Here is a 23,714-nt window from a genome sequence, read left to right on the forward strand (position 1 = left end):
TATACTCAGGAGCCCCTTATGTAAATGCAAATAGCCTTAAATGATGTTCAACACTTACTAAATGTTAGTAAGATGTTAGATGTTCAACACTTACTAAAGGAGACCAATTAGATTGACACTGGTATCATTGGAAAGGACTCAGCAGCACCTAAAAGAAATCGACACCTTCAACGTAGCAGTGAAAAATAAAACTATGCCTATACAAGGCTCTTGAACCAATATATAATTTTGACCATAAAGATATTTTGAGTTGCCAGAAGCACAAAAATCAATCCAATACACAAAAAAAGATAAGTGATATGCTACAATTGTTCACCTGTGGTTAGTTTATGGACAACTTAAGTGAAATGTTTCTGATGGTATTTTCCTTTGCTTGTCTTTATTTGCTTTCTGTTTTTCCCACAAATATGTATGTGCAACACAAAGTAATCCATTTAAACTATACAACTCATTAAAATGATCAATTCCTGCCAAAATAATTTTGCTTTCTTCTTCAAATTAAATAGCTATGTTTTTATATTAACAATCCATTAATTCAGGGCTGCTTCTTTGTTCTCATTCAACAATCTTTGTGAAAAACCTGGATGAGATTCTGAATTCAGGCTGTGTTGATTTACATAAATCAGATGTCTCTGGGACCAGAATATTAAATTTTAGAACAATGAAAGATTTCTGTCTCTAAATGTTCCACCTCTGCGTGGCAAAATTAAGTAGAAAGCAGAGAAGTACTTAGAAAGAAAATTTTCGGACATAAACATTTTAAGTAAGATTTCCATGAAAATAATTAGATTTAAGTATATCATGTATACCCTTCTTGTTCCTTTCTCCTTTTCCCTCTATCCACATAGAGTATAAAAGTCGTGCAAGAATACTACTTAGGAAAATCTTGAATTATTGGTAATGGCTAACATTTTAGGGTTCTTAACATTGGCTGTCAGTAACTTGAGAGCTTAAAGGGCATCATCTTTCCCAAAGAGACAAGATAGTAAAATGATTCTGTGGTCAAAAGAACTGAGACACATTCACAGGTAATTGAGGTACATCCCTTTCATAGGAGCAGCTCAAAGCTCTCAGAGGTCCTGTCTTAAAGAAAGCGATTTTACTTTGCCTGACCCTGGCTTTCCAAAACTGGCCTGAGTCTCTTTCTTGCATTTTCGTAGAAAACACTTTGATAAACACTGCCTGAGCCAAATTGAGCTGGCTGTTAGACCCTCATTTAATATTAATGACCTGACCAATGTTCACTTCAACATATATTAAGGTTTAGGGCTTCATGTTTTAAAAATCATGGTGACTGTAATTAGATATTTGAAATGTTACTGACAAAATACATTCCTCAGTTGCAGGGAAATTTTTTTTAAGTAAACAACTTACTTTTTTAAATCTATTTTCTCCTCATCAGCCGATCCAGTTTAAATGCCAAAATGGAAGAGTGTGTTAAACTAAACTGTGAACAACCTTATGTGACTACAGCAATAATAAGCATCCCAACACCTCCAGTAACCACCCCCGAAGGAGATGACAGGCCAGAATCTCCTGAGTACTCAGGAGGAAATATTGTCAGAGTATCTGCTTTGTAAGACAATTGGAACCAGGTCTAAGAGAATTTGAGCTCTGGCTGTGGAAAGAATTCCAATGTGGAAGAAAGAAGAAACAATAAACCTTTTGCAGATGAAAACAGCAAGGCAAGAAGGTTGGCAGTGAAATAAAAACAAAGCTTCCAAACTTGAGGATGGAAATAAAACCACCAAATGGCATTTCTAGACAGAGTCTGACCTGTTCTACAGAGAAGCAGTCTGTGACCCTTTGACTTTGTGATTGAGCACAATGAAATGCCGCCTAGCGATGCTTCTTATGATCTGAACTCTTTTTTAATAAAATAAATAAAATAAATCTTTGAACATAATGTTCCAGTTGAATGCAAAACAAAAAAATATGGAAAACATTTTGATAAAAATTTTTCCTGTTAAAACCATGAACATTGGCTATGATGAAGATTATTACATATTAAAAAAAAACTCATACAACACATTTGTATTGACTGAAGGAAACCATCATAATGCATGCTAGAATTCTTTGGAGCAGTGATCTCAGTGTCCTTATGTTGTCTTCAGAATAGGCATGATAAATTATAATTGTAGAAAGGGGGACTTTCTGTGCACTTACAACAAGCTGATTGCTCATGTTCCATGGTGGGCTGTGCAAATTAACTCCTTTCAGAGCTGCGGTATTTCTCATGGGGATGCTCATTAGTAAATCTAAAGCGTTCGGATAGCTCAGTATTAATTATCATTTTACCTTGCACCTAGATACTGTTACAACTGCAATAATTCATTGTACACTTGTTGTATCAGGAATCAGGATTTTTGTTGTTGTTGTACTTTCCAGATCCTCATAGATACAGTAAGAGCCACATACATAGAGAAACTTCTGGTGTGGCCAGATTTTAGATAACTTTTTAATCCAAAACTATTGTGCCATAAATGTTTTTCAGTAATATTCTTTGGTCCTCTGTATTCGTGTGACAGTGCATTATCTGTTCTTGTATTTCTATAGCACCTTTTCGTGGGTTTATCGTCATCAACTGGACTAACGTTTTGTAGCTCAAATGACTTTCCTACTTTTGTATTCCCCAACATATTAGCTTGTAAGTAGATTACCATCATCAATCCCCTTGTCAAAAATTAGGAAAAAGGAGTTGACATCTATGAATGATCTCTAACTTCTTTGCTGTTAGGGAAAAGCCCAGACACTGGATATATCGTTCTGTGTTACAGGCAAAGAGTAGGCTGGGATGAATATCACAAAATCGGTGATCCCAGAGTCTCACTTGATGTATTATTTATTTTACTTTAGATCTCAAATACATTTTGAGAATAGCTAATGTGAATTGAAATGCAGAGATAAACTAGAGTGCTTTATGTAGCAATATTTGTTGAAAGCACGCTTTCTATGCCGTTGGAGAAGGCAGCACAAATTTATCTGAGAAGGGCTCCTGTAGACTGCAAGGAGCAATTTTCTCCACTAAATCAGGAGGATAGGAGTTTGATGATGCAAAGTTGATCTCTATGTACATTGAAGTGAAAAGTCTTTATACCTTTTCACCTTTAAACTATATCAGCAGACATGTCTGCACGTGACAGTGTAAAAAAGTTGTATGTCAAATGAAAAGTTTCGTTCATTCCAAACCACCACTGTAAGAAATAAAGTTTAGCTTCTGTACATGGAAAGAATTAATAATTATCCCTCTACTATAGAGATTTTAAAATGCTTATCATAATTTATCATAAAAAAGACTTAATCCAACCATTTTCGAGTAAAGCCAGAAATTCTTGCTTCCCATTTCTAGAATAGCTTCTAGAACAGTGCTGTGCACACAGTAGATATTAATAAACATTTGCTTCATAAAAGTAAGGCAAACTCTACTATCTCTCGGGAAGAACTGGCTTTATACCTAGTATGTCTTTTAAAAAGTTACTAATCTTCCTGGAGCGTGAATATTAACAATTATATTAACACCTGCCTCATGTCACTTTATGCTTCTAGAGAAAATATATAGCGAAACTTCTTTGATGGCAGTGGTTGAAAAACTTCCTAAAAAGTAGACTAAGGAAACCACAATCAGGAATACTTAGGTCTTTTGATTCCCAATGAAAAGTTCTATTTTCATGTTCTTAATACTACATTTAAAAAAACGAAGTTAGATGATTTCAGTTGACAATTCTGCCTCCTTTTCAACTTATCGTTTATCCCAAACTATTAATTTCTTTAGATTTTTGGAAAAGAAAAAAAAACTTTTTGGTGTTTTAGGTGATTTAAAAATCTACTGTGTTGGTGGTGAATGACTATTGATGACTGTGTTAAGTGCATCTGTATCGTAAGTGAAATGTAATTATTTCTGTGTACCATATGGAGTAACCAAGGTCATTGTTTTTGGCAATTTTGTTTGAAATTCATATATCTTATTTCAAAGGATAGCATAATACCTGCATTATGCTGGAAAAAAATAGACCTTTGGAGAATACTTAAATAAAACATGTGCATGCTTGAACAGGACAACATGGTTGACTGTTGCTCTTTTTTCTTACACTTCCTCCCTTTCCAAAATCTAGGCTACATCATACTCATATTTGGGGGAACCTTGTAACATGTACAAATTCAAAGAACCCGTCGATTGTGAGGGTATGGCCCAGTTTATTAGCCAGTACCCTACATCCCACATGCCTCTTGGATAGCGTGGTCCACAGAGAAGTAAGGCTGGTGCCTGAACCTTACATACTTCTTGACTATCACTACTTAAACAAAGTGAAGCTCTGAGTTGATGACATTGGTGAGAACTCAATCAGATTCCCAGCCAAAGACTCTTTTCAATTTAGGAAACAAAGTGTTATATTTGTCTAGCTATATGTGTGTGTATATGTATATTTATATGTATTTATTCATATACCTACACATAGATTTTTATTCCTTTTTTTTTAATGCACATCTGACGGTTTCTCTTCAGGAGGCAACAAAAAACAAGGAAATTTTAAGAGATTGTCAGAAGAGGGGAAAATTCGGAGTAAATCACAGACAGTGATTCTGAATAGTGATAACTAGTGATGCTCTTGGTGGATAGTCTCTTTTTGTTCCTGTTAATTCTTTTCTTTTATAGTCTTTGATTTATTGAGATGCCAATCCTGCGTTAAAAAGGTTTAACACACCTCCCTATTCCTTCAACTGAGTTACAGTGTTGGCTTGGAAATAGCCTCCAGGGAGTTATATCAGTGGCTGCCGGCACCATTACTCAAAAGAATAAAAAGGGTTCTTCATATCAAATACATGACTCCTCAGAGTTTCATAAGAAAGGCATCTCCTCTTCCCTGGAGTGTTATTAGGTGTTTGTTTTATTAACTCACAGGTACAAAAATGATTGTTCTGCACTGTGTAAATTTCATCAGAATTTTCAGCACAATTGCATAGGCACACTGTACTTTAAAAAAAAATAAGAGCTTAAGTTGGATATACATCAGCTGGTTGTGTTTAGGGTAGCAAAACATTCTCAAAAGAGTAAGATATTTTACATGTGAGGAATTATTACTTTTGAACAACAGCGCATTTGCTTAAGAGAATTATAAAATGTATTTATTGCAAAAGTTTTTAGTGGAAATAATATTACATCAATATCTTCTAATTCTTTGTTCTTTACTGTCCACTTTACCTTTTCCCTCCTTTCTCTTCAAGCCATTCTTTTACTAGATTATCTCCCTTCCCCTAATCATTTTCCCGTTTTTTTTCTATGGAAATCCACTAGGTAACTACTGCCCATTCTATATATAATTCAAATTCTTGAGTGCATCACATGGGTCAGACATTGTGATAGGTGTTGGGGAAATAGAGATTAAAAATCCAAACCAAATCCTCTCCTCAAGGAGATATATACTGGAAAACAGCTTAACATGCTCTCTGCTTTACGCTGCTAGGCATAGTCTTATACTGCAAGTATTTTTCTTTCTGCCATAACATTTTTCTGCTTCAATCTGCTGAAAACATGTCTTCGAAGGAGGCTACATTGAGATAGTGTTCTTCAAAGTACTTTCTAAAACCCTCCCATCATATGATTAAAATCTTTGTGTGGGCCATGGTCCTCTTTCTATGGGGATGCAGGAAAGGGCACATGAATCCCTACCTGCCTGCTTGGAGAGAGAGTAGAAAACAAGGCAAGGCAAAACAAAACAAGAAAAGAGGCAGAACTTCACATTTATGATGTGAGCATGGTAAAAAACTAGACTTCCCCAAGTTTGCACTCTGCCCTTCCTACCATCGCCCCAGATTATAAAGAAAACTATTGAAATAGCTTTGCAGGAAGAGTCTCACATAACACTGTTGTGAATCCTACTGCCCCTCCCCAAATTCATTCATCCGCTTAATCCCCTTGAAATATCTGAGAGACACTCTGACAATAAGAGCAGCAGGTCTAGAAAGGAAGGTGAGTCTGTAATTAGCAGCACTCACCAAAAAGGTGGGCCCAGGTGGTCTGTGTCAGTTCCAAGGAATGAGCTGGGCTGAAGAAGGGTATTGAAGGAAGAGTATCAAAGATGTGGAAAGAGATTTAGAGGAACCCTAGAACAAAGATGTGGGTGTTGACACGGGCTACAAGGTGGTAGAGAGGCATCTTTGGGCTTTGATTCTAAATTCAAAGCCTTTTTGACTTTAATCAAGTTAGAGCTTTGTTAGAGCTACAAATCATAACACCAAAAGGTATTATCTTAATCTATTATCAGTTTTTACTATTCAGGCATAGACAAATTGCTCAGAGATCTCCTGGGCTCCCTGTACAACAGAGAACAAAACTCTAAAAGAGCCAGTTCTGTAGTACCAGTTCTATATTCTGGTACTGAGAAATGGGAAAGAGATTTGAAAGAGCCAAAGCATGAACCTTGACCTTGGCAAGATGAATCTGTTAAATTTCCAAACCAGAGGCACTGGATATAAAATTTTAAAAAGTAAAAATGTCATGCTCATCACAGGTTTCCATACGACTTATCTGGACTTCATGAGCATTATTTTTATTCCCAGCCACCTGGTAAGGAACCAATGGACAAGCCACAGAAGTTAAACCCGAAGGTGTCCTTTCCAATACACAGTTTCTTTCTTCTGTAAGTTCACAATGAACAGTACACAATTATGATTATAGCCACCATGAAAAGATAACAACAGTAATAATAACTGCGAACTTCTACTGTGTTCTAAATATATACCAGGCACTATGCTCATGACTTTATATGTATCAGTCCATTAAGTAATTATATTATCCGAATTTCTGTTGAGAAAACTTTAACACTGAAAAATGATGGCTCTGAAAATTCCTATTCAGGTAATATAAATTTTTGAATTAAATCATGTATTTCTGGATAAAGTTCCCTTTTGTAGAAATATAGATGACATTTGTTTTTCTAGCGTAAAACAGAACTTAAAGAAAATGGGGGCAGGAAGAAGCCTGGTTATAACCATGCTGTGTTGGTTGCAATGTCATTATCAAAGACAATCACTGTTTCTTCCCATTTTCATTGTTCTAAATTTCTCTTATCTTGAAAAGCATGCTACTAATAGCTAATCCTGATTGACTATTGGTGAATTAAAATAAAAATGAAACCTAGCTGGGAAATATATCAGTGTCCTAGTTGACAAAGATTTTTCCAACAACCCCATAGCGTGGCATACACATTGAGATAATTTTCCAGTAACAAAAATAATGATGTGTTAGGACATCCATTATCTCTCACTTGCTTCCCTTTTTGAACAAGGCCTGCCAAAATGTTCAAGGTTGTTGATCAGGGCTGTGGTGATGACTGTGGCATCTCATTGGCCCATAACTCATCTCCCGGAGGCATATAATAATGGAACAGAAATGTTTTGGAATTCAGGTCAATAACCACAGTTCCCATCTTTCATTATCTTTTATATTTTCCTCAGATTCTTGTAGGCAAAAATCCCAGAGGATGGCTATGAAGTGCCCATTGGCATGTGAAATAAGGTGCAGAGAGATTTGGATTGGCAACATAACTGTATAATTCAGTATCCCAAATTAAGATGATATAATTTAAAATATCCTTGGAGTTTCACACCTTCACAAAGAATTCCAAAATTTTTCTGCAGGTCGTTGATAGTTTTTATTTGCTCCTAATAAAATACAGAGCTTCAATAAAGGTGTAAACACAGACATTTGATTTATATAGAACTGTAGAAAATTTAATGTACCTTTTAAAATGGTACTTGGGATATAACTACTTGTCATAAAACTTCTTCTTTGGGCTTCATCGTTTGCTTGTTTTATGTTCCAAAATAACATTGGGCTATTAATAATATCTCTTTACCGTCCATCTCACTCTTTCCTTTCCTACTTCTCCATAGGTAAATGTGTTAGTCATCATAAGTATTAACATTGTGCCCATTCTTTTCCATGAAAAGTTAAGTCAAAATTATGATTAAAAAGAAATGTAATGAAAATTTAATATTACATATGGTTAATCATGGTCAAATCCTAGTGAAGGTGATAATGAAGGGTAAAAATTCTCACGTCTGTTTTTTTTCCAAAGTAGGAATATACAGCAGGTAAACCCTAATATAAAAAAAAAATCACAGTATATTTTGAAAAAGAGACATATATATAATATCAGATGGCTCAACTAGTGTCCAAAACAAAATATTTTATTCATCCAAGGATATATGGGCCCATTAATGAGAGACTAAAAGAAATGGATCCATTTGTGACCAGAGAAACCTGATACAGAGTTTGGAAGATACAGAGTTTGAAAAACCAGACAAATTTAACATCATCTCTGTTTCTCTGGCTATCATACCTACTATTCAGTTCCCTGGCAAAGATCCTGAGAATTTAGTTCGATTACACCGCAGTTATTTACTGTCTAATAAGACATAGATTATGAATTTTCTAGGATTATCTGAAATTAATTCAAGTCATTTCCCCCATCACGTAGAGCCTCCAATTATAAGTATCTCAACATACGTTTAGACTGAATGCTAAAATGATTATAATAAACTCAATTTAGGAGAATAAGGTAAAGGCCATCAGTCAAAAAGTGAGGGTATAAATGCCTCAGTTTATGTGTCCGAGTATCTCTGATTCTAATTAAATATATTTCTATAACAATTCCTTACTCTAGTCAAAATTTAAATACAGATGATCTTTAAAAGTACTATTGTTTGTTTTTAAGTAGTTGCATTTCCCTTCTTATAGCAGAAAAAAATACTTGATGTCCAAAATGTGTTATAGCATAGCCTCAACAAATGGCTTTTACAATATCAGAGAGAGTCAAACAATGGGCTCCTGGGTGACTCAGTTGCCCTTTGAGCATCAAACTCTTGACTTGGGCTCAAGTCATGACCCCAGGGGCATGGGCGAGCCTGTTTTGGCTCTGTGCCAAATGTGGAGCCTGCTTAAGATTCTCTCCCTCTCCCACCCTTTACTTTCCTCCCCTGTTCGTGCTGTCTCTCTCTCTCTCTTTCTCTCTCTCTCTCAAAAATAAAAATAAATACATTTAAAAGAGAGAGAGAAAGCCAAACAAATAAGTGAATGTAAGCGTCCAATGCATTCTTCATAATAGAAACACGTAAAATAATATAAAATACTACTATAAAATAGAAATATTTCTTAAGAAATGTCTTGTATGGGGGCGCCTGGGTGGCGCAGTCGGTTAAGCGTCCGACTTCAGCCAGGTCACGATCTTGCGGTCCGTGAGTTCGAGCCCCGCGTCGGGCCCTGGGCTGATGGCTCGGAGCCTGGAGCCTGTTTCCGGTTCTGTGTCTCCCTCTCTCTCTGACCCTCCCCCGTTCATGCTCTGTCTCTCTCTGTCCCAAAAAAAAAAAAAAAAAAAAAAAAAGTTGAAAAAAAAATTAAAAAAAAAAAAAAGAAATGTCTTGTATGTACATTTCTGTGTTTAATCATAGATTACTCTATAATTTATGTAGTGGTTCTATTATGAAATGTCTTTTATGTCTCAGATAAAACTCAGAAGAAAAATGTTGGAGGGTGGGGTACACATCCAGGGAAACAGGCAGAATGTGGAGTCCCATTTATGTCACTACCTAATGAAACAGAGGAACTTCTTAAAAGGACACTTTCTTGCCAGTAACATTGTATCTTCTGGGGCCTGTTTTTCTTCCACTGTAGAAAATTATAATGTAGCCATCTAGCCTTTTAAATAATTTTTTCTGAAAAGAGGGATCAAAAATAGCATTTTTAGGGGGTGTCCAGGTGGCTCAGTTGGTTAAGCCTCCAACTCTTGATTTGGCTCAGGATGTGATCTCACAATTTGTTTGCTTGGGGCCCTCATCAGGCTCTGCACCGGGCACAGAGTCAGCTTGAGATTCTCTCTCTCTCTCTCTCTCTCTCTGCCCCTTCCTCACATGTGCTCACACACTCTCTGTCTCTCAATGTAAATAAATAAGCTTTAAAAAAAAAAAAACCCAGCATTCTTAGGATTACCAAACAGCATTATCTTTTGTTTAAAGTTTAATGTGATTGCCTGAACCTGCGTTAGCACAGGGAAGAAATAAGTTAGGGGTGAGCTGGAGAGCACACGTGAAATTTGCAAATGTATGGAGGGAGGATCTGTGCCTTTTAGGTGACTTTTAAGTAAACAATACACAGGTTTCCTTAAAATGTAACCCATTTCTTGGCTAAAGTTGTTTTAAATTTGAAGGTCATTATATCCAATAGTGAAATTGTGGAAAACTACCATATTTTATTGCCATGACATTAGAAAGGACACCAACAGTTTGAAATTCTTGCTTTCAAGATGTATCTGTGAACTTCTACCCTGTCTCCTCCTACATTTTAAGCGGCTAAATCACTTTCTCTGGATTCCGTAAATTGTAAGGATCACAGAGTATACATATGCCTATGTTCTCTGGGTCATGTTAATCATTGTATGTAACGCTCTGTGGAGAACTGGGGACACCAAGAGGAAGGAAACAAGTTCTCTCATTCAAGGGGGATGTTAATGCATCCTGAATATTAAACAGTGTGTTGCAATTCCAGAAAGTTGTTTGAAGCTCCCTTAATGGACTGTATAATAGTGTCCACAGTTTGGTTTTAATGTTTATATATTTTTGAGAGAGAGACAGAACACAAGCAGGAGAGGGGCAGAGAGAGAGGGAGACACAGAATCCAAAGCAGGCTCCAGGCTCTGAGCTGTCAGCACAGAGCCCGACGTGGGGCTCGAACTCAAGATCTGCAAGATCATGACCTGAGCCAAAGTCGGATGCTCAACCGACTGAGCCACCCAGGCAACCTGCCCAGAGTTTAAGATTACACAAATTTCAAGAGAGCTTCTAATAAGAGACATTTTTAAGGAATGATTTTGCATTATACCTCGCCTATGATGAAAACAGGACTGTAAAGGGGCATAATGAAACTCGGGCTGTGGAGATGGCCGTTCTTCTCATTCATTTTCTTTGTGAGCACATTATATGCTCTAGGCATATAATGCTGGGTGCTGGGGACAAACTGAAAACAAAATCCTGCCCTTGGTGGTCCTGTAAGGGAGGAAAGAAACATTTTCTATTCTTCTGAGTTCTTGTCTGAGACCCCCCCGTAACAAAAACAGATTACAAAGAGAAAAGCAAACATGTTCGTTCACATGTATACCTCAAACATAGGTGAGAGATACCAGGGAAAGTGAATAACCATCCGAGGTGGCCTAGAATTCAGGACTCAACAACCACCTTATAGGAAAAGAAGAAAGGTGATATAGGTCTCTTAGCAGACAGTAAATGATATTCAGGAAAGAAGAATAGATAGAAAGTATGATCATTTGTGACAAAGTTTGCCTGGATGTTCTAGGCACATAAGGGGAAATCAGAGGAAGGCTCTCTGCATTAGCTATTATTCACATACCTACAGCTCAAAGTAATCAAAATACCAAAGTGGCATATTTGGGGGGTCCTGAACTCCTACAGCTGTATTTTGGGGAGATGGGCTCTGCTACCCTTAAGTGTTCATAGTCTACTTGTTGACTTGGACTCCAAAACAGGTAGAAATATAATTAAGCATATGAAGCTCATAGTGACATGTATTCTAGGAAAAAATATACAGGGTTCAGATCAGCAAAGACATGGTGATGATAGAGTAGGTGAGCAGGGGAAATGCTCAATATGATGGTAAAGGAAGAGTCTGTAGGAAAAGACATGTGTGACCCTGCAGAAGGAAGAGTAATTTGAAGAGCATTCCAGGCTGGGAAGCACATGCACATTTGCCCTGGGAATGTAAAAAGCCAGTTGGATTTCAGGAAACTTCATGGGTTTTAATTTTTCCCTTCTAGTCTCTGTTATCTCAGGTCTCTATATGATTTGGGGCCACATTTTTCTGGATATTTTAAAGAAATTAACAGTTTATCACTCTTAATTCCTATTCCTTTCCCTTTCATAATTGAGTGCCAGAATAAACATCTTGTTGTGAAAATGACCGCTAACGTTTACTCATTAAGCAATCAACACAAGCCGAGCCATTCACTTCCTTTCAATTTCTCTGTAACAACTTTAGAGTTGTTATTAAGATAACCACTTTCCAAGTGAGGAAACGTAGGTCAAGGGAAGTTAAGCAACTTGCCCAAGGCCACAGGACTGGTAAACGATTAAGATGGAATTCAGACCCACGTTTGACTGCAAGGCCTGGGCATTTAGCCCAACAGAATCTCCCATTTGTCAACAATAATATTGAATAGTACTAAATCTGAGTATAGCATGCAACTCTGGATTTCGAGGTAAAAAGTTTAGGAACATCTTGTGACTTGCTTACATTTGTGTTATTGTGTTTTCATCACTGAGATGACAAATATGATCCCTGTCATTACAGTGTTTGCATCTAGTTGATAAGACTACCATTAAGCAAATAAACACACAGATATGGGATCATTGAAATCAGTGCCGCAACGGGAAATAATGGGGCACTAAAAAAGGGCTAACAGAGAGGTCCTCAGTCAAGATTCAAAATTCAGCAAAGTTCTCTTTGAGGAAGTGACATTTATGGGGGCCCAACAGAGAAGTGGGAATTATCTACAAAGGGGAGAAAAACATTCCTAGAAGCAAAATTGCATCCCACAATATAAAACAGCTCTTGCAGCTTTTGGAAACCTGTGAGAAGGCCTGAGTGGTTGAGCCCCGGTGAGCGAGTGGTGGGGTGACTGCAGAGGGAAGATGGATGTGGCAGATATGGATGAATTCAGACACCCTTCTACTTAAGGGCTGTGGATTTTGTCCTCAGTCCAACGAGAAACCATGAGGAATTTTGAGCAGAGGAGTGACATGATCAAATTTACAATTTTTTTAAACTTTTTTTTTTAACATTTTATTTTTAAGACAGGGAGAGACAGGGCAGGAACAGGGGAGGGTCAGAGAGAGGGAGACACAGAATCTGAAACAGGCTCCAGGATCTGAGCTGTCAGCACAGAGCCTGACGCGGGGCTCGAACTCACGGACCGTGAGATCATGACCTGAGCTGAAGTCGGCCACCCAACCGACTGAGCCACCCAGGTGCCCCGAAACTTACACTTTTTAAAGATCATCCTACTCGGGGCACCTGTGTGGCTAAGTCGGTTAAGCGTCCGACTTTGGCTCAGGTCATGATCTCTCAGTTTGTGGGTTTGAGCCCTGCCTCGGGCTCTGTGCTGACAGCTCAGAGCCAGGAGCCTGCTTCAGATTCTGTGTCTCCCTCTCTCTCTGCCCCTCCCCTGCTCACAGTCTGTCTCTCTCTGTCTCTCAATAATAAACGTTAAAAATTTTTTTTAAAGATCACCCTACTTAAGGGACGCCTGCGTGGCTCAGTTAAGCACCTGACTCTTGAGTTCAGCTCAGGTCATGATCTCACAATTTGTGATTGAGCCCCATGTCGGGCTGTGCGTGGAAAGCACAGAGCCTGCTTGGGATTCTCTCTCTCTCTCTCTCTCTCTCTCTCTCTCTCTCAAAATAAGTAAATAAACTTTAAAAAAAATCACTCTAGTTGCTTTAGGCTGACTAATGAGTTGGAAAAAAAGCACAAAAGGAAGCTGGGAGAACAAGTAGGGAACCTTTTCAGTAACTCAAGTGAGCAACAAGGTATGGCTGAGTGAGAGAGGCACCTGAAAGGACTGGATGACCTAAAGAACATAGAGTTAAAGTTTAGGAGACTCGATAATGATTGACAGCAGCATGAGAAAATTCTAGGAAAGCTGTCAATTTCTGATACAAGGTGAGTGGAGGAAAGTGTCATTTGCCAAGGAGATCAGATGTTCTGCTTGAACATGTCCATGAATCATCCCAGAGGAGAGGGAAAATAACAACAATATGAAGAATTAGCAAATATTGATTAAATGCCGACTATATGCCATAGTTTTTAAGTGCTTTAAATGTATTATTTCATTTATCATCAGGAAAACCCGATAAAATATATACTCAGCTTCTCCAGTTTATAAAGAAGCAGAGGCACAGAAACGTTACATAACGTACATAGGGTCACTCAACAAATAAGTTGCAAAATTGGGATTGATCTCCAGGTATTGACTCCAAAGCCTGATATCTCAACATCCAGGGACCTCTCACTTTGGTCTTTAAGCATACAGTTAGATACAGCTGTACACAACTCTGTGTACACAGCACAGTGCCCCCTGGGTTTCCTTTTTGGAGCCCCTTGCACTCCTTCCTACCTCTGATTATTGTCAGTCTATGCTAGGAGGAACACAGTCTAATTGCAATAACTCGTAGGAAGATACAGATGACAGATGCAACTCCCAGGATATTTGCAATTGCAAAGAGCTCACTTCAACTTAATGAATCTCTGGAGAAACATCCATATTGAGAGAGACAATATCGGTGGCCCCTGAGTATTCTCAAAAACGCTCTTTTCAACGTTTATTTATTTTTGGGACAGAGAGAGACAGAGCATGAACGGGGGAGGGGCAGAGACAGAGGGAGACACAGAATCGGAAGCAGGCTCCAGGCTCTGAGCCATCAGCCCAGAGCCCGACGCGGGGCCCGAACCCACGGACCGCGAGATCGGGACCTGGCTGAAGTCGGATGCTTAACCGACTGCGCCATCCAGGCGCCCCTCAAAAACGCTCTTTTACCCAATCTACCTATCAATCAGGGTGTCCCTGCTTACACAGAGACATACCAAGATACACATACAAGCCCGCACACACACACACATGTGCATATAGTCAAATACAGTAACACACTGAGACACATGTACATTATACACACCCACACAGCATGCACATACACACACACGTTCAAACTGTATCTACCCATGTGCATACATTGTGTGTTAATATACCTAAGTACTGTGCATTTTTAATATGGAATATACCTTTATTAATAACCCTTATATTACCATCTTTATCAGCTTATCATTCACTGAATTAGAGCTTCCTACTGGTATGCCCAGCTTACTGATCCCAATCTTCCTCCTCATGGTTTTTTTCTTGGGAGGACGGGAGGGTTCTTTTGTTTTTGTTTGGTTTTGGGTTTTTTGATATAACGTGCACAAATAGAAAATCCCTTTCACTTTTGTAGTGATACTCCTGACTTTGGGTTATTTCGTTCAATTCTTTCCCATAATTACTACTCAAACCATGTGTTCTTTTTAGTTACAATTGAAATAAGGTAGAATTTCCAGTTACATGCTTTTTTAACCAAATCATATATTACATGTGAGTGAGTGCGTTTGAGTGTATGTGTGTGTGTGTGTGTGTGTGTGTGAGTGTGTGAGTGTGTGTGTGTAATCAGTGTGCCTGGCTAGTGGGCAGGGGCAGAAATCTGTAAAAAATTATAAGAGCAAAGAGTTTGGGTTTATTATTCTAAATGAAATAGAAAGCCACAGTGAGTTTTAAACAGAAGAGTGACAGGAACTGATTTCATTTTCACAGTGCCACCATATATTCTCTGTACTGCAGAGAATACTCTCAAGGGCAGAGAAAAGGTAAGAAAACCCATTAGTAGCTATTGGAGCAGTCCAGATGGGAAGACACATAGCCTGACCTAGATGGTTAACAAAGGGGATGAAGAAAATTCCGTAGGTGCGGGAAAGATCATGAAGAAAGTGCAACAGGACCTGCTGGTGGACTAGACATAAGACAAGGAAGAGCTTGGACAACTGAGTGGACTTACTAAGAAAGAGAAGCCCAGGAGTAAAGCAGGGAATCAAAATTCTCTTAGCCACGGCATATTGAATGCCTGTGAGCCATGTGGAGATGTCGAGGAGCATCCCTGGAATTGCAGAGAGAGATCAAGTTTGCAGAAAAATGTGCTTCATACACCATGGTACTTAGCAGGTAAGCGCATACATGAAGAAGACGTGAACAGCTGGGACTCGCCAACATTTTCAGGCAGAGGATGAGGGGCAGCAAAGAAAATTGAAGAGACTATCATTGAAGGGTCAGAAATAGCAAGAGAGTTTTATATCAGTTTTACCAGCATGTGAACCAGCTGAAAAAAATAAATCTATTTTATGTGCTTTCTTCTGCAAAGCTAAGAATTAGAGTGAGGCATTGCAGTGGTTTTTGAAGATGTGTCCATGAGTTCTTTGATACTTCTCTCTCTATAAAGTGGGGCTGACTTTCCCTCCCCTTGTGTGTGGGCTGCATTTAATGACTCACTTCTAATTAATTGAATTCGTGATGGTGATGGGCTATCACTTCAAGATGAGATTATAAAAAGTTTGCAGCTTTAATCTTGGGTGCTCTCTCTTGCTTTTTCTCACTTTCTCTTGGATCACCGGCTGCTGAGGCAAGCTGGCTACCACATTGCGAAGTGGCCCAGAGAAGAACTGAGACTCCAGTCAAAAGCTAGTATCAACTTGCCAGACATGTGAGAGAACCAACTGGGAAGCGGATCCTGTGTTGCCAGTCACACCTCCAGATGACCGAAGCCTCATCTCATGCCTTCACGAGAGAACCTGAGCCAGAACCACCCGGAAGAGCAGCTCTCAGAAAGTATGAGATAATAATTGTCTGTTGTTTTAAACCACCAAGTTTTGGGGTAAAATGTTAAGACGCAATAGATAATTAATTCATCAGCATAATGGAGACAACAAATGCTATATAACTCTGAATAATAAGCTTCCCCTACAATAGTTTTGTTACTTTACTCCTAAGTGGGAAAAAAAAGAAATCAAACATGTTAAATGTGTTTGGAGAGACCAGAGTCGATATCATCTTTTCTCCACAAAGAAGTGAGAACATGTGGCATGGACTCCCATCTGGTTAACATCTTCCCTATTCATCTATTTGGGTCAAAGAATTGTCTACCTCCAATAGTATTCCTGGTAATGAAACACAATCTCTAGAGGTTGGTGTCAACATGCTATGGGTTTTGTAAAGTATTCCCAACAGGAATTACTTTAAACCCTCCCCAATCACCCTGAAATTGAAAGGTCAAGACCACATACAGAGAGTAAGGAGAATGAAGAGTCAGTGAGATCTAAAGGAAAGAACAGAAGGCCAGGCTCTCCCCACACCTGGCTGTGGGCTTTGGAAATGTATCCAGCCTTTTGAGCCTCATGTCTGCATCTCTAAAACGAACTTGTGCCCACTTCACAGACGGATGAAGAGTTAAATAAAATAATATGCGTGAAAAGACTTTTTAAATGACAAGGTTTTAGGTTGATCACACAGGCCATCCCTGTCTACTCCCTCTGCTATTGGTATGTGGATAGGAATAGCTGGATAGAGAACAATGGTTTGTTTGAGGATAGAATACATTCAGGTGACCTTGAATGTTCTTCTCAAATTGTTCATATGTTGTATGAGCTCAGCACATTTTACTCCAAAGCACACAATTCTACCTAAGTATCCCTAGATAGCCCTATACACTCTATTCAGCTATTCTCCTGTTTTACCTCTGTAAGTGGTCATTAGGAGCTTATTCCTTCTCCTTTTTGATTATTCTTTACGAGCTATTTTATCTAGATTAAAGACAGAAAATCTCAGGGCATAGCTGTGGATTAGCTGGCATTTTTAGCATCAATTTTCTACACTTATTTCTCTGAGTTGAAATCATTAAAAAGAATCACACCAATCATGGCAGTTGAATGTAAGCAGATAATCATATTAAAGTTCATTTATAAGTAAAACCTACACTCTGAAAAATCATCACAGATGAAATGTGTATAAACAAAATATATGTGCTCCTAGTTGGTTCTTCAGGGAGCTGTGGCATCAGACTTATTGTTATTACTATTATTTTAGCTTTAGCCTTTCCTAGCCTTTAATATAAAGGAGAAGGGCATTCCTAGGGAAAACTTCTGGTCTCTAGGAGTGAATGAAGAAGTTTGACAAGTTTGATCTACCCAACCACTCAAAGAAACATACAGAATTAGCATCTCTTCATTAAAAAATTTCAAATTAGAAGGTAAATTTCATCTATTTTTGTCTTTGTCTTCTTAGAAGTCAATTTTTTTGTGATCAATTCTTTTTATGGGCCTTTATTTTAAGAATCACTTTTCTGAACTTTAGCAAATGTTTTGCAATGCGATCTATACTACAAACATGTTTGTTTGCCACTTTTGGCTTCATCTCAAGTGTTTCAGATGTTAAAATATTTTTAATATGAAATGTTTTGAAAATACTGAAAAGTAGGAAAAATAAACAAACACTACATTCTCACCACTAAGATCCAACAAATGTTCATATTTTGACTTGTTTGTTTCAGATATTTCTACTATTTTTAAAAATGAAGAATTAAAATAACAGGTAAAACTTTCCAGATTCCAATTCCACCCTTGCTTTTCCATACACAAACGTTGCCCTGAGATTTATTTAAACCTTACAATGTTCATTTGTGTTTTAATCATTGTTCTATATATGTGAGTATGCAGATTAAATAAAGTTGAGATACCAGAATGTCTTTGGTTTATTGTAGAAGAATGGATTCAAAGGCTGGGAGACAGGAATTTGGAATGGTTTTATCATGTGTGACCCACTCACCCACCCATGAACTCTGTCTTAAGGAATTACCCAGAATGCACTACCTTCACTTTTACATTGAAAAATACACTGTTAAAGAATGGACCTACATTTAGGACCTACATCCTAAAAAGCTCAAGGTACTTCAAGCCCTCAATGATGTTGAGAGATGCTCCCTCTGAAATGAGCTCCCTGATGCTGGGGTCCTTTGGCACAGCTGGAGGTGATTGTCAACGTGGACGGCAGGATTAGAGCCATAATCAAAAGAGTTTAACCTAAGGAGATCTTCGGTAGTAGCTAATTGATTATGGTGCTCCTCAAAGAAATATATTTGCACGGTCTACATTCTAAGGAAAACACATTAATCTTTAATTCTTATGAACAGTCTTGACTTTAATTGACTCAATGGAGCCACAATGTGTCACATAACTGGCTCACATTCTTGAGCCAGTTTGTAAACACGAGCTCCTTAAATGAAAGGACCAGATTCCTTCCAGTTTAGCTAGCATGTTTCTGCCACAGTACCATTAGAGGTTGTGTAAATCTTCTTGAGTTGCCCAAAGGCACCAGCAATCATTTACTAGTGTGGCTGTGTAGTGGAGAAAGTGAAATATTTAGACTTTTCAGACTATTGGACTGAGTAGGAGCTAACAAAAATTCAGGGAAATTCTCTAAGTCAGTGGCCCGGTAGTCAGAATAAAGACACAAGAAGTCAGTGACCTACATTAAATGGAGTTGAGAAGCCAGAAATTCTTTCTTATAATGCAGAGGAAGGAATGAAAATCAGAGTCCATCTCACAGTGGACTGAGTGGGTCTATCAACTCACTTGTGCTTAACACATAGTTTCTGAATACAAATCATACATTCAACAACAGGAAGTTTACCTACTTCAGCTCTTTTATCTATGTAGTAAGGACAATAAGGCAGGAAGGATCAAATGAAAATGGCTGGAATACTCCCTCCCTTCAAAAATCGAAAATCACCAATAATACTTCAGAAATTTGTGCCGCTTTCAAATTTCAAAGATGGGGGGTGGGTGTTTCTGTCACCTCTCCCAATTAATTCACCTATGTAGTCTATGCCAAGGACAGATGGGTTTGTAGATTTATGTGGATTATCATAAATGTAATCAGGTAGCATTGCCACTTGCATGGTTGTTCAAGCTGTGGTTAATAGTATGCCATCATTAAATCTGGCAAAACTTTCTCCTCTAGACCAACTAGCAAACAATTTGCTTTTCTGTTGCAGGGGCAGTACTATAGATGCCCTGTATTAACCCTGTGCTTTGAAGACTCTGGCTTTTGTGGTAACCAAGTTCTAGGGATCTTCATCATCTTACCAACCCACCAGACATCACGCTGGCCCACTATTTTGGTAGCACAGTCCCAGCTGACCCTGGAATGAAATGTGTGGGAATACTATTACACTGAAGCTGAATTTCTGCACGTCACCCCTCACCTTGACAAACGTTACACCTTTTTCTCTTTGTGCAATCTCACTGTCTTTGTTTTGCCCCTTTACCTGATAAAAAAAATCATGTCTCAATTTTCCCTTATGTAGCCTCTCTTACAAGGTGTGCTCATTTTTTTTCTTAATTTTCTGACCATTCCTTCTCTGTGTCTTTCACTGACTCTATTTCTTCAACACACACACAAATAAAGCTCAGTCAAGTCATTGCCCATAATCTCTGTACCCAGAATATGCTTTTGTGTTACGATTCATGAGGAAAGAGGTCTCCAGTGTAGAAATTTTGAAATATAGGGAATTACAAGCATACACATCCTTAGAGCTGGAAGAATCAGAAGGAAGTCTGGGAGATGGCCAGAAATCTACAAGTGATTTCTCCCAGTTGTGAGGCCACCAATGAGAAGCCAGATGACAGCTGCTATAGGAAGAAGTGAGGACTGAGCCTTCTGAACTTATGAAAGTGGCTCTCAATGGAATGATCTACCCTGAAACCATATAAGAAGGAAATTCTGAGGACTCTTTTCCTAAGTAACATAGGACAGTGAGGATACAAAATACTGCTGAGTTGACTGAAAACAATCCAACTGTTTTCAAACAACTATCTTGAACCTGAGCTTTTCCTTTAAAAACTTATAGCATCCTGAATTTGCCATGATAATCTCAAACTTGAATCCAAAACAAAATCTTTACAACAGTTCTCCTTTCTAGTTTTCTCTTCTGTCTCTGGCACTGTATTCTTAATGGTCTTTCTGACTTATAAATCAGGAAGTCAGACTTTATTTCCTCTTTGTAATCTGTGAACCTCATTGTTTTTTTAACTTCCATGCTTGGTTTCTTTCTTCCCAACAATGCTGCAAACATAGTACTTCAAGTTGTCATGATCCAGTTCTTTATATTGCTATGTTCAGTTCTGTCTTCAAGTATTTTCATTGTTCAGCCTCTTCTCCGTGCTATGCAAATGTAGACTTCAAAAATATGGCCCTGCTGATAAAAACCCACGTGGGGCTCTCCACGGCCTCAGAATAAAGTCCAAAATTCATAGAAAGCCCTCCTCTATCTGACCCTGTCCTACCTTCTCCAACCATAACGGGCTCCTTCCTGCTGTGAACACACACCCGGCTAATGCCTGTCTCTTTGGCTTATTTATAATGACCCTAACCTGAAATATGCTTCTCATTTTTTTCTCATTAAAATCTGCCCCACCACAAGTATAATTTTCCCATGATGTGCCAAAACTTCAGCCCGCTTTGATGTCTTGCTTTCTCTGAAATCCCATATCTGTACCACATACTTTTGCATTCAGCATTATACAAATTTTCAGTGTTGTTGATTCAATTCACACATTAATGAGTACCTTCAGCTGCCAGAAACTATACCAGGCACTGGTTAACTATTCCATGTCCACTTGCCTGATCTCTCCAATTACACTATGAGTTTCTTGAGGCAGGGATTATAGTTTAGTTTATTTACTTATTTATTTATTTGCTGCTCTTCACAGTGTCCAGCCCAACCTATTCTACATAGCAGATGTTCAATGAATCTTACTAAGTTGAATTGAATTGGTCTCAAACTTGGCAAGAGAAAGTAAGATGAATTCCAAGGAAAATTAAGAGAGAATAGAAGGGAATTAGGAGCCATCATTAGAAATCCAATTGTCAGATTGGTTCATACGGAACCATAAACAGAATCATATAGCACATTATACCTTCATCACAACAATTTTCTTCTCCGATTTTGCCAGAGCACAGCTTTCCAGAGGGGAATAGATTTTTAAGTTTTGCATGTGTGAAGGACTTAACAACACAAGGGCAGTTAAATTCTCACACACTTTCTCCATAAGAGGTAATAGTCTGAGGTGTGGTTTTTAATTCTGGAAAATGCAACTTTTTTCCCTGTCTAACTGTTCTAGCTTCAGGAACCTGCCCTTTGACAAGCATTTGAACAACAAATTATAAAACAAGGGGAAGTCTCTCCTGCCTCAGTAACAGATGCCTTCCATCTTTGTTGCTAGATCAATCAAAGGTCATTATTTATAGGCCTATTTTGTTAAAACTTCTTTTAAGAATAGGAAAAAAATATGTCCTGGAAGCAGAGTAGCAATACCCTGCGTTGGAGTAGAATGAAGTCCCTGAGAAACGGAAGATATGCTGTATCTGACTGCCTATCTTGCTGAATCGTTACAAGGCTCTAAAGGATCATTTTTAAGAGCGAGCTCAATACTCAATGTGTTCATCTCTGTCCGGGTGAAATTTTCTTACACTAAACAGGAGAAATTTAGCCACATCCTCATAAAGTATCAGCTACTAAACACTAAATTTAGTAAATTGCCCAAATGGTTAGTGAAGAATGGATATCAGCAAAGCTCAGGCCAGGCCTGAGAACTCCAAGCAAGAGAAAGGTCAGAGGTGACGAAAGTCCCAATAGGCAAGTAGGGACCTAACCAATCCTCTGCATGCTCATAGGTTGGGACACATCTTCAATTACTTATCATCTCCATGACTATTTTAATTTTTTCTCCCTCCTTTCTTTCTTGAGGCAACCACCGATCTGCTTTTGTCACTGTCAATTAATTTGAATTTTCTAGAGTTTTATATAAATGGAATCATGTAATATGCATTATTTATTCTTTGGCTTCTCTCAGCACATTTCTTTTGATTTTTACCCATGTTGTTGTATATATCAATAGGTCATTCCTTTTTTTTTTTTTTTTTTTTTTTTTGGCTAAGTTCCCTTCTCTAAGCATAATTACTTTGTGATATACCTATGTTGTTGCAGGTATCAATAGACCATTCTTTTTATATTATTATTGAGTGATATTCTATTATACGGGTTTAATGCAATTTGTCCATTCACCTGCTCACGGACATTTGGCTTGTTTCCAGTTTGGGGCTATTGCTGATAAAGCTGCCATAAACATTCATGTGTGAGTCTTTGTATAGAAATATGCTTTGTTCTCTCTTCAATAAATAAGTACCTAGGAGAGGAACAGCTAAGTCATATACTAAGTGTATGTTTAGCAATTTAAGAAACTGTCAAACTGTTTACTAATGTGTTTTTTTGTTTTTTTTTTTATTTTTTTTTTCAACGTTTTATTTTTTATTTTTGGGACAGAGAGAGACAGAGCATGAACGGGGGAGGGGCAGAGAGAGAGGGAGACACAGAATCAGAAACAGGCTCCAGGCTCCGAGCCATCAGCCCAGAGCCTGACGCGGGGCTCGAACTCACGGACCGCGAGATCGTGACCTGGCTGAAGTCAGACGCTTAACCGACTGCGCCACCCAGGCGCCCCTTTTTTTTGTTTTTTAAGAGAGAGACAGAGCAAGCAAGCAGGGGAGAGAGGCAGAGGGAAAGAGAAAGAATATTAAGTAGGCTCCATGCTCAACGCAGAGTCCAACAGGAGTCTTGATTCCTTGACCCTGGAATCATGACCTGAGCCAAAAGCAAGAGTCAGGAGCTCAACTGACTGAGCCACTCAGGCGCCCCATGTCAAACTGTTTCCTATTGTGATTCTGCCATTTTACATTTGTACCTTCAATGTATGAGAGATCTAGTTCCTCCACATCTTCAACAACACTTAGTATTGTCAAACTTTTCATTTTAGCCTTTCTCGCAAGTGATACATTGTGGTTTTAACTAACAGTTTCCTAATGAATAATGTGATTTAGTATTTTTTTCATATGCTTATTCTCCATCTGCAAATATTCTTTGTGAAGTGAATGTTCGAATATTTTACCCATTTTAAATGGAGTTTGTTTTCATATGACTGAGTTTTCAGAGTTTTTATATATTCAGGATACAAGATCTTT

The 23,714-nt window shown here is 38.3% G+C and overlaps 1 protein-coding gene across 1 annotated transcript in view; it reads left to right on the forward strand.

Moving 5' to 3' along the window:
• KCND2 (potassium voltage-gated channel subfamily D member 2) overlaps positions 1–4,031 on the forward strand; it is a 489,337-nt gene extending 485,306 nt beyond the window's left edge. The window contains exon 6 of the mRNA XM_047850897.1: positions 1,403–4,031. Coding sequence (XP_047706853.1) covers positions 1,403–1,580 — 178 coding nt within the window. The 3' untranslated portion in view covers positions 1,581–4,031. The remainder of the gene's footprint in view (positions 1–1,402) is intronic.
• The last annotated feature ends 19,683 nt before the right edge of the window (positions 4,032–23,714 follow it).

The sequence above is a fragment of the Prionailurus viverrinus genome, chromosome A2 (assembly GCF_022837055.1).
Source record: "Prionailurus viverrinus isolate Anna chromosome A2, UM_Priviv_1.0, whole genome shotgun sequence".
In the NCBI taxonomy this organism is placed as follows: domain Eukaryota; kingdom Metazoa; phylum Chordata; class Mammalia; order Carnivora; family Felidae; genus Prionailurus; species Prionailurus viverrinus.